The 15,173-nt window shown below is 35.9% G+C and overlaps 1 protein-coding gene across 1 annotated transcript in view; it reads left to right on the top strand.

Moving 5' to 3' along the window:
- Positions 1-14,353, top strand: part of LOC139700876 (vesicular glutamate transporter 1-like) — a 28,696-nt gene extending 14,343 nt beyond the window's left edge. The window contains exons 8-10 of the mRNA XM_071599312.1: positions 2,340-2,482; positions 3,852-3,972; positions 8,773-14,353. Coding sequence (XP_071455413.1) covers positions 2,340-2,482; positions 3,852-3,972; positions 8,773-9,015 — 507 coding nt within the window. The 3' untranslated portion in view covers positions 9,016-14,353. The remainder of the gene's footprint in view (positions 1-2,339; positions 2,483-3,851; positions 3,973-8,772) is intronic.
- The last annotated feature ends 820 nt before the right edge of the window (positions 14,354-15,173 follow it).

Raw genomic sequence — 15,173 nt, 5'->3', positions numbered from 1 at the left:
AGAAGAATGGAGAAGGTGAAATGGACAGAGAAGAAAACAATCGAGGAAGTACTTGGTATGGTGGGCAAAGAGAGGGGTTTGTTGAGAGAAATCCTATGGAGGCAGGAAAAGTGGATGAGGGGGGTGTTGACCAGCAGTGGGATGTTGAAGACTATGATGGAAGGGAGAATGTTAGGCAAACGAGGAAAGGGAAGGGACAGGATAGGGATGTTAGACGGAATGAAGGGAGGAAGAAAGTACTCAGAGCTGAAGAGGGACCTGATGTAGAGTAGGAGGTTGTGTTTTGCTAGGGGCCACAAATCATTTAATTTGTAATTACGTCCATCCAAAAACCTACCTTATCCGGTAGATTACCTAATAATAATAATTGATGTTTCTGTATTTTATAATGAAAATGTGCTTTTTTGCTAAATTGCTAAATTTGGCTCAGTAATACAGCTATGACGAACACATAGGCGGAGAGTACTTAAGTAATCCAATTTACCAAGGATGGCACTTGCCGTTTTTGTGAGGAAACCTCTTGTCCCTCAAATCAGTCCACACTATGAAAAGATCAACAGGGGACGCTGTGAGGAAAACTTGTCAGGGAAAGTTGTCAAGGGAAATAATGGCTTTTCCTGCTCTTCCATGATGGTGCTCTCAATCTGAAAATGCAGTGAATTCTTGTCTGTTAAGTGGGTGAATCACTGCTCACCCTGGATTTGGTGATTCCCTATCACTCCAGGTATTGTGCTATTTGGGAGTCACTCAAGTGTGGTGTTTTCATCATGGTGGAAGTTTAAAAAGTTTGAAATGGTGATCACATGGAAAAAGCAGTCATGCACGTGAACAGTGTTTTGTGTGCCGAACTCTATTATTAGTTTTTTATCTCACATAATTTGACAGTAAGTTGGTTTATAACTGTCAGCCTCTGCCTAGTCTAAAAAAAATACAATCTTATATTCAGGTCAAGAGAGTAAGAAATAATATAATAATGATGTCCACTGTTTTCTTTGAACAGACTCTCACCGCAGTCTCTGGATGTTGTGTAATTTTGGCATACATTATTTAAAATATGATTATACTCAAATTCCAAGTCTGGACCAGCTCCTGAGACGCATGAAAATTTTTTTAAACTTCAAAATAAATCAAGATTTTGAGTTGTACAAAGTTTTTGCTCTATCCTCTACTCTTAAGCTTTCTAGTAACACAACTATGCCCATTATGGCTATTGTGGTGGTTACTTGCTGGTTAGTTAAAATTGAAAAGCTTTGTGAATTCAGCACAGAATCACAGGAATACCATAGGTTTTTAGTTTTCATGGCTATTTTTATTATATTGCAACACAGTGTTGCTAGATGTTTAACTTTTGAAACATAACTTTCATGAAAACAGGATTTGTTTGTGAATTCAAATTATCATGCTCAAAGTGAATGCTTCAAAGATGGTTTTGAGTCAAAAGAAAGAGGAGTCACAATTACTGACTGTCAAAGGGAAGCGGAGGCAGAAAGACAGCACCCAGAAATAGTGGTGAAAGAATTTGGGCTCAACAAATGGAATAAATGGTGTTTGCAATGTCATTTTCCCATGTTGGTCACTCAGACGCTACCGTAAGTCTTGCTAGAAGATCAGCAATTTTTCGGAGGACAGCAGCCCATGAACCCCTGTAGCTAAGGAAGAATAGGAGCATGTGGTGCTGAGTTACACCTTCCCATGCCCCTGTCAATCCGTTCTCTCTTGGCTGCATATTACTACAGCACATGGTATCATTTCCCTTTGAAGCAGTTTTGATTTTTATGAAAAAAACGTTTATGGCATTGCATGAACTATTTCACTGGAATTAGAAGGCAAATAGAGAATGAAGAAGGCAATGTATTGAAATCATTATCTAAAACATGACCTCTGCTCATTGTAAGTAAAGCCAGGAAACAGTTGGACTGATGTAAGCTAGAATATTGTTGTACACACAATGTAAAGATTAAATTTTTCACAGTAAAACATGTACAGGTGGGTAGAAGGCAAGTATCCTTCTAATAGGAATGTCACATCGGGAAAAAAAGTGGTGAATTTATGCCAGTGGGAGGTACAAAAACATTGTACATAATATATAGTATGATAATGTTATTTTCACATTTTGCTTTTTGTTTTCACGTTCACCTCTAAGCACAGATACTTTTCATAATGGGTGCATATTGCAATTGGAAAATTATGATAGTGGCAGCACTTTGTGACTACCTCATGCTTTAGGTATAACCAATCTCCATTTGTTTTTTACTAACAATATTGAAAAACGTGCAATGTCAGGATAATTGATCCTTTCTTATTTTTTAATGATGTCCTTTTCTCTTTGGTTTCTGCAGATCAGGAAGATGTGCACTTGTGGGGCATTTGTATTCCAGGCAATTTTCCTTGTGCTTGCATCCAAGTCTCGAAGCCCTCCGATGGTTATAACACTGCTCACATTTGCTGTGGGAATTGGTGGTTATGCATGGGCAGGATTTAGGTATGGATAATTATTTTTGTAGCAGGAATGGTATCAATATTATCAGCACCAAATGTGTTAGGTCTCACAGTTAGTTTATGTGGAATTGAGTGAATTCTACTCATTTGCTGGAGAGAACATCTGGTCTTGTATGGTTTTTATAATCTTTAACTTCAGAACTATTTCTCATGGATATGTTTTTTTTGTTCAGGTCTATATTTAACTGTTACACATTAATGTTCTTTTAATTATTTGTGCTTGTATTCTACTAGATGTCTAAATGGGTTGACACTTTCCTGTAACATTTGATTTAATTTAAAAATAAAAATAATTAGAGCAAAGTCTAATAAAGTATGGTTTTTTAGTGTATTTAGGGAAGCAGAAGAAGGGATTTAATGGTGATTATCATACATCTTATTTCATAGGCGGCTCAGAAATGGGGTCCGTAATCTACCTTTGAATTTGATGTGTCATTTCAAATTACATTTTCTAACTTACAACCAATATGCACTTTTTTAAACGGAGTTATTAAATTTTAAGTACATTTATGAACATGCATAAAAAATAATGTGTAACTTCTTGTTTGATTAGTGATGGTAGATTAGTTAGTGCTAAATATGCAGAAGGGATTTGCAGATCAAGGAACAGCTTTTGATGCTGCCTCGGCTTTATTTTCCCTTCTTGTGTGCAGTGTACTTCCACTGCCCAATTGGTGGCCATCATTTAATTGTTGACGTCCATGCCCAACACTCAAGGTCCACTTTTTCAATATACAAGCCTCAGCAATACTTAGAAATGAAAGCAATACTCAGAAACCCAGTGTTGGCAGGTATTGCTAAATTGTAGCTAGAGGCACGTAGATCACCCTGCACTTTCAATTCGTACTCACATAAGGCAAGTTGTGAAATAGCTATTGGTCAATGGAGAATGGCCATTATCAAATTGTTCTTAAAGCTTGCTTGGGTAATCCACGCCTGAATTGTAAGGGAGGTTCTGCTGCCCGTAATTTACATAGTATAGGCCCGAAGCCAGGACAAGAGTTTGGCTTTTGTTGAGCTCTTAATGAATATAGATGGCTTGGTTTGTGTGCTGAACGTTATAAATTATGTAGTGCAATTTTAAATGTGCACAGAAAATTTTGACTAAATGGTGATTGCAGTGGATTTAATACCATTTAGTGAGATTTTGGGGATGATCTTTGAATTATGACTGTTTAAGTAAATCGCATTGAGCTGAGTTGGTGTCGGGAGAAAGCTGTAAAATCTTTTTCGTGTTTTTTGGTAATTTAAAGCCGAATTACTAACTCTTAGTTTCTATGTGTTTTGGATAATTTCCTTAGAGCTGAAATATTTTTGATAATCTTAACCTTCCACTCAATCTTTCCTCACAGCGTGAACCACTTGGACTTGGCTCCTCAGTTTGCTAGTATCCTGATGGGCATATCAAACACAATGGCCACTCTCCCGGGAATGATCAGCCCATCTTTAACTGGTTACCTTGTGCAGCATAAGGTTGAGTGTACTTTCATAATGTTTATTCTCCGTAGATAAATCATTTTTGTTGGAAGGCATGTTTTCTGCATGTTTTTCTTTCGTCACATTTTTTCAGAGAGAGGAAGCCCAGCAGAAAGTCTTTGATTGCAGAAATGGATAAAAAATAATTATAGACTTATTTTTGTTACAGTTTTGATTTTTTCTGTTTTTATTTGAACGTTCCCTAGATTTAAACCAGGAGACCATAAGCAAAAAAATTGCCTCTCTTCAAAATGGTGGTTCACCTCAAATACCATTAGCAAAATGTATGTTTCAAATAGAAGAAGAAAATGAAGAAACTGGACACTATAATTTTGCTTCAAAAGCTAACTAGTCGTCGGCACTCAATCTCGCATATTATCCCTGTCCAAGGAAAAATTTGTACTTGGCTAAAGATTTGGTTTAAACATAGAAGCATGGGTTAGATGCCGCAGATTAATTTATTTAATATTTTCACTCATTTTATTTCCTACAAATGTAATCTCAAAATTGATACTGCCAATTTTTTTCATTGGAAGGAACCTTTGTTTTCAATGATTGATATATCATTTTGAAACTTGAACATTCCTCTATTTTTTCTGCATAATTGCCATTTCATTTGATTCATTTTTGTAGGTTTTGGGGCAGTTTTTGTATGCCCATGTTATACTAGCTCACTGCTACATCCTTGAGGAAGGATTGGACCTCACCTTTCACCGCGAAAATTGACTACCTTTTTTACTTGAGACAAGATTCTCTTACAGAAGGGAACCTTCCACATGTCAGCATTACGTTGTCCTTTTCATGTTTCCTTTTAGTATTCTCGAACATAGTATGTGCATTCTATATTTGCCCAAATCTATATTGTATATTTTTTATTTTGATTGTAAAATACATTTTCCTCCACCCTTGGGTTCTTCCATTAATTATGGCTGTAGTGACTGAATGCAATGATTTTGTAAATAAAGAAATTTTCTCATGGAATAAACATTATATGAGCACACCACTTATACATCATAGCACTGGTGAAAGCAAACAAAACTTATTAATAAACATTTAAATTAAGAATAAGTTAAGTTTGTAAAAAGCATATATCTTTATCTCTGCCATATTAAACTAGTTGGTTGAATTCTGTGTAGTCAACTTCGACATTTGCAAATAGGTATTTCACATGAAGCCGGTAACTGAATGGTATCATAGTTTTGTTAAACGGTATTAATTTCTGTGGTATTAGTGTATATTGTGATACTTCGGGAGCAAACAAACTGCTATTTTATCATAACCATGTATGAATTTTCCTAAATAACCCAAGATCTCAATGAGACTTATACCTTACTAGCTGAATACCCGGCTTTGCACGGGTTAGGGAGAAACAATAATATAAATATACTACATAAATAAAAACAACAAATTATAAAGTACAATAATACACTACTTCATACAAATTTAAGAATCTTTTTTATTTAACACCTGTTTATAAACTACATTTTTTGTTTCATATCCGGGAGAAAGAATATATAAATTTTTAGGCGAACCTACTCTGGAGCAAGCAACATAAAGTTGCCCGTAGCTAAAACATGGCGATCTTAGATCAACACCACAAAACTTTAAAGACTGTCCCTGTGATTTATTAATGGTAACTGAAAAAGCTACCCGGACTGGAAACTGTAATCTTTTAAAGTTGAAGGGAAGATCAGTTGGGATTAGAGGTATCCGTGGAATAAAAATTATTTCACCTTTTCCTTTTCCAGTTAAAATGACTGCCTGGATTATATTTTTCATTAATTTTGTCACACACAATCGTGTCCCATTGCAGAGTTTTGGTGGATCTAAATTTCGCTATAAAATGATTGGAGATCCTACTTTAAGTATAAGGCGATGTTGTGGCAATCCAGCTGGATCAAGTGAATTTAGGAATTCCGTTGGATAATTGACGGCTTCGTCAGCATCCACTACGGTATTAACCGATTTATATTCAATCACGTCTCCTGGCAGCATGGCTAGTATCTCCTTGTTAATTTCATTAACATCATCGTTCTTAGGAGCAAGAATGGCTCTTTCTCGCAACCATTCTAAATTTTTATAATTTTGATTAACTTTAGGATAGACTGCTTGTATCATATCGCGGACAGTTTTCACCGATACACATAAATCTGATGACAATGTTATCATACCAGATGCTTCAATAACTAATCTATCTTCTCCAATCTCCAAAAGTTTATTCGCAAAATTTTGAGCATTCCCATCTCTTAAGAGGATTCGCATGTTTTGTTTAAGGCTAATTTCTTGGACATGATTCCGTAGAACAGAATGTTTTAAACAGGCATAAATTTCATCGGCTGGAGTCGATTTTGGAATGACAGGCAGAGTTTGACGGAAGTCTCCACACAGGAGTGAGTACCAGAGCTCCTCCCATTAAACTGCAGTTTCCTCTAAGATCTTGAAGTGTTGCGTTGAGGGCCTCAAGAGATTTTTTATGAGCCATCGTACACTCATCCCATGCTATCAATTTACATTCTATAAGAACTTGTGCCTGGCCGCTTGTTTTATTTATATGACATGTGGGATTTTCTTGTCGGGAAATATTAAGTGGCAGCTTAAGGGCAGAGTGGGCTGTTCTTCCTCCTTCCATTAATGTCGCTGCAATACCTGAAGATGCAACGGCTAGAGCAATTTCTCCATGAACCCTGATTTCAGCGAGAACTAAATTAATTAAAAATGTTTTTCCCGTGCCACCAGCAGCATCAAGAAAAATGATACCTCCTTCTTGTTTATCTACTTGATCCATTATTGTTTCGTACGCGAATTTCAGATCTTCATTAAGAAGTGGCTTTTTATCCGCGATGTATGCTTCTAAGTCTAAGACATTGTAGCTAGTTTCACGTATATAATCTGGATAAAATACACCCTGTTGATCTTGTACAGGTGCAAAAAGACCGAGTTCCACTAAAGTCTTGTTAACCATGGTGATACACTTTTCCTCCAAAATAATCAAAGTTTTATTAAAAATGTCGGAGTTAAACGTAATATCCAATGTAGGATTTTCACTTCGAACTTTAGCCAGTATATCCTCACTCATTGATTCTTTATATTTTTCCCATAATGTTTTTGGGTTAGATGGATTACAGGAGGTTATTATGATGGCAAGCAAAATTCGGATTTGTCCTGGAAGAGAAATCAAACTGGCCTCTCGCAATGAGTCATCCCAGTGTTGATCTCCTTCTAGCAACCCTAAATTCTGGCAAGCTTCTGTGAATGTCTCACATATTTCTCCGTTTACCGCTCTTAATTCTGCAAATGAGCGAGGTCCTCTAATGGTATGTAGAAGCATTCTTAAAAGATAACATTCGGCGTTGTTAGGATGGACTGTGTAGACTCGGCCCAATGCATCACATGAATAAATATTATTCTCAGGATCAAAGTTGCCCATTTTTCTTCTACAAAAGACTTTCCTTGATGTATTCCACATATAATATCTCGGCAATGCTGAATACAATAGTGTTCTTGCAAAAGTATCCTGCTGGCATAGTTGGAAAAATGCTGTTTCTATGACAGCAAAAGAGTAAACAAATTACATATATACAAACAAACACTCTCCTTTATATATATAGATTGTATGCCATGCTCATTTTTGAGATGAACTAAAATTGGTTATATCTGTCCTTTTTTGCCTATTTAAATCCCCAAATCATTTTTGTCAATATCCCTGAGTCAGACATGTACATATATTAAATAACTATTTGAATTATTATGCAGCATTTGTACGAGGGTCATCCGGAAAGTAGTACCCGTTCGTGCCGCATGAAGTGCTGACGACGCGAGTAGCCGCTGGACGAGGTCAGATAGCTTCAGTGGCTTGTCTGCCTTCTCTGAGCCAAGTTGCGTGACGCTAGCATTGCCTGTGTTGTTTCTGTGATTGTTTACAATGTTTAAAAAAATTGAGAACGCCGCCAGTTGTGAAGTGAGGGCAGTGATTAAATTCCTCAATGCAAGAAACGTTCGCCCATGTGATATTCATCGCCAATTAAAGGAGGTGTATGGAGACAATGTAATGGACGAGTCGTCTGTTCGGCGGTGGTGTCGCAACTTCAACATGGGGAGGGGGAACACACACGACGATGAGCATTCGGGGAGACGTCTGTCATTACAGACCAACTGGTGAGCTCAGTTGACGAATTCGTGAGGAACGATCGGCGCGTCACAATTGATGACATCTGTGAGCATTTTCCCAATGTTTCTCGAACAATTGTTCATGAAATTGTTAAACACCATCTGCATTATGCAAAAATATGTGCAAGATGGGTCCCTCGCGTATCTCAATGAGCTGGCGGCGAAGGACTATGCAGCAGGAATACAGAAACTTGTCACACGTTATGACAAATGCCTTAATTTGCTTGGAGATTATGTTGAGAAGTAGTTTAAAGTATCCTCTTTCAAATAAAATTTTTTATGTTTGTTAATATTTACTTTTGTGTCTTTATTTCACGAACGGGTACTACTTTCCGGATGACCCTCGTATGATTTACCATCTTGAGAAACTAAATGACCACATCATCATACTTGATAATGGGATTGTTACTAAATAACATAATGCTGAATACACTGACCTGGTGGTGTTCAGCATAGAAGTCATGTTTGAATGTAATATTTAATTGAGAATTGTTATGAGTTTTCTCTCTATCTCTACGATAAATGGATTTAGAGTTCTTAAAAAAAGACCACATTAGAGGGAATATAGTCTGGCTTTTACTTGCTCTAGGTTTGGTTATTCAAACTAATCCATTTTCTATGCTCTTCCAGAGTGCTTTGGAGTGGGAGATGGTGTTCTACATAGCTGCTGGAATATACCTCACTGGCGCACTACTCTATGGGCTCTTTGCCACTGCTGAGCGCCAACACTGGGCACAAACATCCGATCAGCGATCTCTCTTCTATGATGGCAGTGGACTGGAAGAAGGATGCGCCGGTGATGATGATGATGGCGGTGATAACCAATCCAAGACTTCCACGGAGGACCTGCCGTTTGGTTCGGCTTGTGATTAGGTCAAAGGGTGATGCAAAACGGTTATCTTGCAAATTTTCTGTCAAAAGCATCATTCCTTTTTTTTTTCTATTGATGGCACAGATAATGGAGTATTCATACAAGTCTTTCTCTCTCTCTCTCTCTAGGGTACAAAGCATCTCCTTCCCCAAATCTATAGATTAATGTCATGTCTTGTGAATGAGGACATTTTCAGCTTGCACCCATGAGTAATTCTTTACTTGCTAACTTTAACGTGACAAATTTCAATGGAAGTTAGTGTCGAATTGCATGACCAATTTAAATATACATGTAATTTATCAGTTTATTTAAATGTTTACTCCTAATTTTTTTGAAATGTATTCTGATCTTCCTATGCCAAGCTGCCATTATTTGATAAATGTGATAAAGTCCAATTACTTTCTAGTCATATTTGTTTGTCTTAATCATGATCATTTTGTGTCGAGTATTCAGTATTGCATGTGGTTAGAGGTGTTTTTAGTCTTCTAGAGTTTGAATGTTGATGCTGCTGTGAACAATTCTGCAGTTAAAACCATTTTCCATTTGTTTTTTTGGTGTTATTTATTTCTATTGTATTGGATTTAAATGAAAATTATTGCAATTTTGCAAATTTAAAGAGATCACTGTGATGTTGAAATATTTTTATCATACATAATTCTTTATTTTTTGTTCATAAACTGTGAAGTGACCATGGAATATTCTCTATTAGGATTAAGATTGAAAATCTATTTTCATTACGAGAAGGAAGCGAGAATGATGATAGTTAAGTCTTCTTATACTTTTGGTGGATTATTTTTGAATCCCAAAGAATAGCCTCTAAAAGAAAAGCAAAATGATATGTACATTAAGTAGATTTAGATATGAGATGATGTATAAAACAAATCACTCAATGTTGTTTATCATATACATATATTTATTGGATGTGATCTATTTGTAGTGTTGTAATCCAATGAGTTATTAGGTTTATTCAATTCTACCTTCTGATTGTATATAAATGCAATCCTTTTTAATTAGCATGTATGTCTGAGGTAAATCTCACGTATATTAGTGCACAGAATGATCAAGTAAATGTTCACGCTCAGAGGCAGTTAAATGAGGATTAGTATAAGGAGCATTGAAAAAATTGATCGTCTTGCACTTAGACTCTTAGCATACACTAGTATAAAATTCTGTCACAAACTCTGATTCTTAAATCTGCATTAGTACCAACCCCACTGCTAGGCTTTACCCTGTACCTTTGGAATAACAGGGCAACCTTTTACCTTCAATCTTTTTTTTTGTGAGATAAGATTATTCAGCAATGTCTTTAGGGTTCTCCTCTACTTAACCCTTTAAGTGCCAAAAGCCCCTATGAGCGATGCTGGTGAATTTTCCCAAAAATGCCAATGTCACTCTAGGCATCTCTTTTCTTGATGGCTGTAATTACTACAAATAATAGATTGCATTTCTGTGTCGGGCATGTTTCATAAATTCTGCATTTCACTTTCAAACATCCTAGCAATTTTTGTATGAAACCTAGCAATTATGCATGGTATTACAATACTACTCTCCCATGTCTTCTCTGGCATCCCTCATATCATAAACCTCGCCATAACTACCTGTGGCCTGGTCAGGTTCTTGTCCAATGCCTCCAGTTAAAACACGAGCTGCTAGTAAAGCTCACATTTACTTCAGTTTGCTGTGGTCATTCGTCTGAAGAGGGAGGGTTTTCATTAAAAGTATAATTTATTTGACCATAGAGGTAGAGCAGATGCTTTGTTTTGCTTATAGATGAAAGACAAATATTTTCAGTGAAATTTGGAATTCCCTGTAGACTACCAGTGTTTTAGAATGTTGTTATCGCCGGCATTATTCAGGGGTTTTAGGAATGGTTTGTCGTTGGATATATACCCTGAAACATGTGTATAAGATGAAACTTTTTATTGCATGTTGAAAGATATTAAGTGTTACACTTTATAAAGGAGTTTTAATCATTAACATCACACTTTAACATATAATACTTGAAAAACAGTATATCGTGGGCCATTAATCACTTGTCCATGAGTAGTAATTTTTTTCCTTAACTGAAAATATTAAATCATGATGAAATAAAAATAAAATGAAAAAGTATGCTTTCTTATTATAAAAATATTTCAGTAAAAATAAAAAAAAATGCCATAGATTCTAAGATGTGGCAATCTGCCGAGTCCTCATCCGGAATAAGTATTCAATTGCTATGTTTGAGTGTTTCTGATGGTTCCTATTAATTATTTGTTACGCTGTCTTTGTCAGGAACTTGTTGTGATCCTCATCATTATCATCGTTTATCAGTCCTTCGATTGGTTTGTAACTTATTTCTCCACTCAGTAACCTATTAATGTCTTCATACTATTAATCACTTTGATGTTCATCACAATGTCTTATCTGGGTCATGACATTATTTTCATTAATTTTTCTCAATTTGTCTTCATCAGATCTTTATGTATCCAAAACGTGTGTTGAGGTTATCACTTCTCCTCTGAGTTTTCTTTTTTACTTCCTTCTGTCACTCTACATATAACTGCCTCAGTTATTTGATCTGTCTGTTTGGCCATCTTTTTGTTGTTTGTGTCTTAAATTAGCCCACCATTAAATATTGTAGGTTAGACAGCATATCATCTACCTAGTTATTCTTTGGTTGATTGAAATGGATTGTTTAAAACAATGCCTGCTGTTCACCAGATTCATCATATTTCGCTGTGGTGAATTTTAGAGTTTTTCGAATTTCTAAAGTTTCTCTGTTTATTGCTGGATGAGTTAATGATCTGGATTTTACTTGGCCAAGAGACAAATTTCATATAATCCTCTCAAAATAGAAATAGAAGAGAAGCCCTGGACGGACTATTATTAGAAATGAATCTAGCTGACAGTGGAGTCATATTTATACAATTTTTTGTTCTTGTGACGCAAGTGAAAGAAGAGATCTTGTTAAGTATTTAACAAAGCATATAAATAGAGAAGGGAAAATAAGATCTGATCTGTGAGCTTAAAGAACTATCTGCTTTTTCACGTGTCCATGAAAGTGAAAGTGATATTTCTTTGTTGCCTTGGGGATGCTTGTTTAGGGTAAGCGGGAAAAGTTATCTAGAACAATTCTCTTGTTTCATGAAAATATTGTAATTTAGTAGAATGCTTTATATTAATATGTATATATGTTCACCCATTGCCTCCTTCAATCTACTGAATGGCAACACATGAGGTCCTTTTGAAATCTTAGCTTTATTGCAGGTAAATGTGTCACATAATAGATTTGCCATTTGTATTCGGCTTTCTTTGGCAATATATTTATATCAATATCATTCAACCCAGACTACTACTGTATTGATAGCTTATCTGATAATCCATCTTTCCTTTTCCAATGTTCACTTTATTGAGAGTTGGCATCCTATGCTCATTGCTGTCCTGATGAAAGAGCTACAGCATACTTGTCTTCATTTATACATTTCGGGTAATTGACTCCTTTTCCTAATATACTATACCTGTGTGAATTTTGTTCAAATCACAAAATATATTCCAGTAACTGAAATAAAATTACATTTCTTTTTTCTATCTTTGAAACTAATTGTTTCATTTTAAATTTTCTACGCTTCTTAGTTATCATTACTTTTTTGTATCACTGTTATCGAACCTTGTGATATGATGGCTCTTTTGTTTGTTTTCACTCACTGTGCTACACTTCTTTCTTTCCCAATGAAGATGCGATTAGATATCAAAGAGCTTCACAGCTATCCTGACTCACCGTCAAAATCTTGGTGATCGGGAAGTTTCTCTTGCTATGTACATAATGGGTACATGTCAAGGAACCATCTTGGGAGTCCTGCTATCATTTGAGTTGCGTGATGGATAATCCTCATCAACACATTGTATTATGATCTTCTCTTCAGTTTTATTTTAGTCTGATTTCAATCTTCTTCTTTCTTGAATTACTCCTGGGCACTATCTCATTGCCAACTTATGCTTCATCCACATGTCCACTTAACAGTCTTCTGCTCATTCAGCATTCTATTATGCAGAATACTGTTCCTTTCCATAGTGATTGTATAGTGGTCTGTTATTGTCTCTTTGCATGATTACTTAAATGTGAATCACTCTCAGCAATGACTCTGCATTTGTTGTCTTTAGGACATTGGGGAGTTGCTCAAAGTTTATCTTTCATAGATCAGTATTCCTCATAGTCAGTAGCCCAAATAGCCACTGCCAGCTGCTGGAATCATACCAGGAAAGAGTTACCCTTGATTAGCTTTTAATTTAATTTTTCTCTTTACTTCTTAAATTTTGAATAGATTGAAAGAGGGCACAGAGAAAGATATGTTCCTAGAAGATGTTATTTAATGTATCTTATGTCTTAATTAGTTTTCTAATATCTTTTCCTCTAGAAAAGTGTTCCAATATTTATCGCTGAATCCTAATTTGGTACATTAACTCATTCAGTTGTATGATTGATAATGAGCTTCCTGGTGTTTAAGATTCAAATCCTAGTTTAGATTTATATTTTGTGTTAAAATGTTAATGGATTTTCTGTGGATAAATTTATGGTGTAATAAGATCTGAGATGTCAGTACACCTACTGCTAAAACTTTTGTGAATGAGATTTGCTAAAACCAGAGAGTTATAAAAAAATCAGTGCCACCAGCTACATTTACCCCGTCAAAAATGGATGTGGGAACTTCTATGAAATCCCACGTATTTATTGTTATGAATTTCCATAATTTAAAGGTCGTTTGATATTTGTAGTATCTAGGACATACTGTACATTCATATTTTTTGTGTTGTATGAATCTTAAACACTTGGGGTGCTAACTTTATTACAAATACATGTTGTCATGTATAACAATTGCATAATGTTATGTTGCATACAATCACCCAGCATTTGTGGTATTATAACACTGAGGTGTGTCAAGCGAAACATTGTACCCTTAATAATTACTACAAATGAGCATTTTATCAATTAGTTCCAGGATGTAGAATAATATTTGGTGTCACTGTAGATCATGTAAATTTGATGCTTCACTAATGGCAAGTTAAATTGCATGGTTTTTTATTGCTGCTGGCAATTTTATGGAGATATTGTGTATAAAACATTGCTTTCTTAAGCTGGGGTGGCAATTTTTCATATGCATTTATTAAATGTGTTCTGATGACTTCAATTAAAACAATGGTGTCTGATTATATTGTGAATTTAGTAACTTTTAAGTCATTTTTACACATATCATGATTGTGATAATACAGTAGGAAATAACTAAGAGTAGTTGATTGATACATTTTGATTTTTAAATGCCATAAAACAATTGTCTATATGTAGGGAGGTGGATTTTAACTATATTTCCTCAAGTAATATGTCTTTATTTTGCAAAATCCATTCATTGCATTTATCATATACGAGGGTCATCCGGAAAGTAGTACCCGTTCGTGCCGCATGAAGTGCTGACGACGCGAGTAGCCGCTGGACGAGGTCAGATAGCTTCAGTGGCTTGTCTGCCTTCTCTGAGCCAAGTTGCGTGACGCTAGCATTGCCTGTGTTGTTTCTGTGATTGTTTACAATGTTTAAAAAAATTGAGAACGCCGCCAGTTGTGAAGTGAGGGCAGTGATTAAATTCCTCAATGCAAGAAACGTTCGCCCATGTGATATTCATCGCCAATTAAAGGAGGTGTATGGAGACAATGTAATGGACGAGTCGTCTGTTCGGCGGTGGTGTCGCAACTTCAACATGGGGAGGGGGAACACACACGACGATGAGCGTTCGGGGAGACCATCTGTCATTACAGACCAACTGGTGAGCTCAGTTGACGAATTCGTGAGGAACGATCGGCGCGTCACAATTGATGACATCTGTGAGCATTTTCCCAATGTTTCTCGAACAATTGTTCATGAAATTGTTAAACACCATCTGCATTATGCAAAAATATGTGCAAGATGGGTCCCTCGCATATCTCAATGAGCTGGCGGCGAAGGACTATGCAGCAGGAATACAGAAACTTGTCACACGTTATGACAAATGCCTTAATTTGCTTGGAGATTATGTTGAGAAGTAGTTTAAAGTATCCTCTTTCAAATAAAATTTTTTATGTTTGTTAATATTTACTTTTGTGTCTTTATTTCACGAACGGGTACTACTTTCCGGATGACCCTCGTATTTGCAAA

This window comes from Hetaerina americana, unplaced genomic scaffold, assembly GCF_022747635.1.
Source record: "Hetaerina americana unplaced genomic scaffold, ioHetAmer1.1.p SCAF_11, whole genome shotgun sequence".
Taxonomy (NCBI): domain Eukaryota; kingdom Metazoa; phylum Arthropoda; class Insecta; order Odonata; family Calopterygidae; genus Hetaerina; species Hetaerina americana.
Note: the sequence above shows the minus strand (reverse complement) of the source record. Positions and strands in the feature narration are given on the sequence as shown.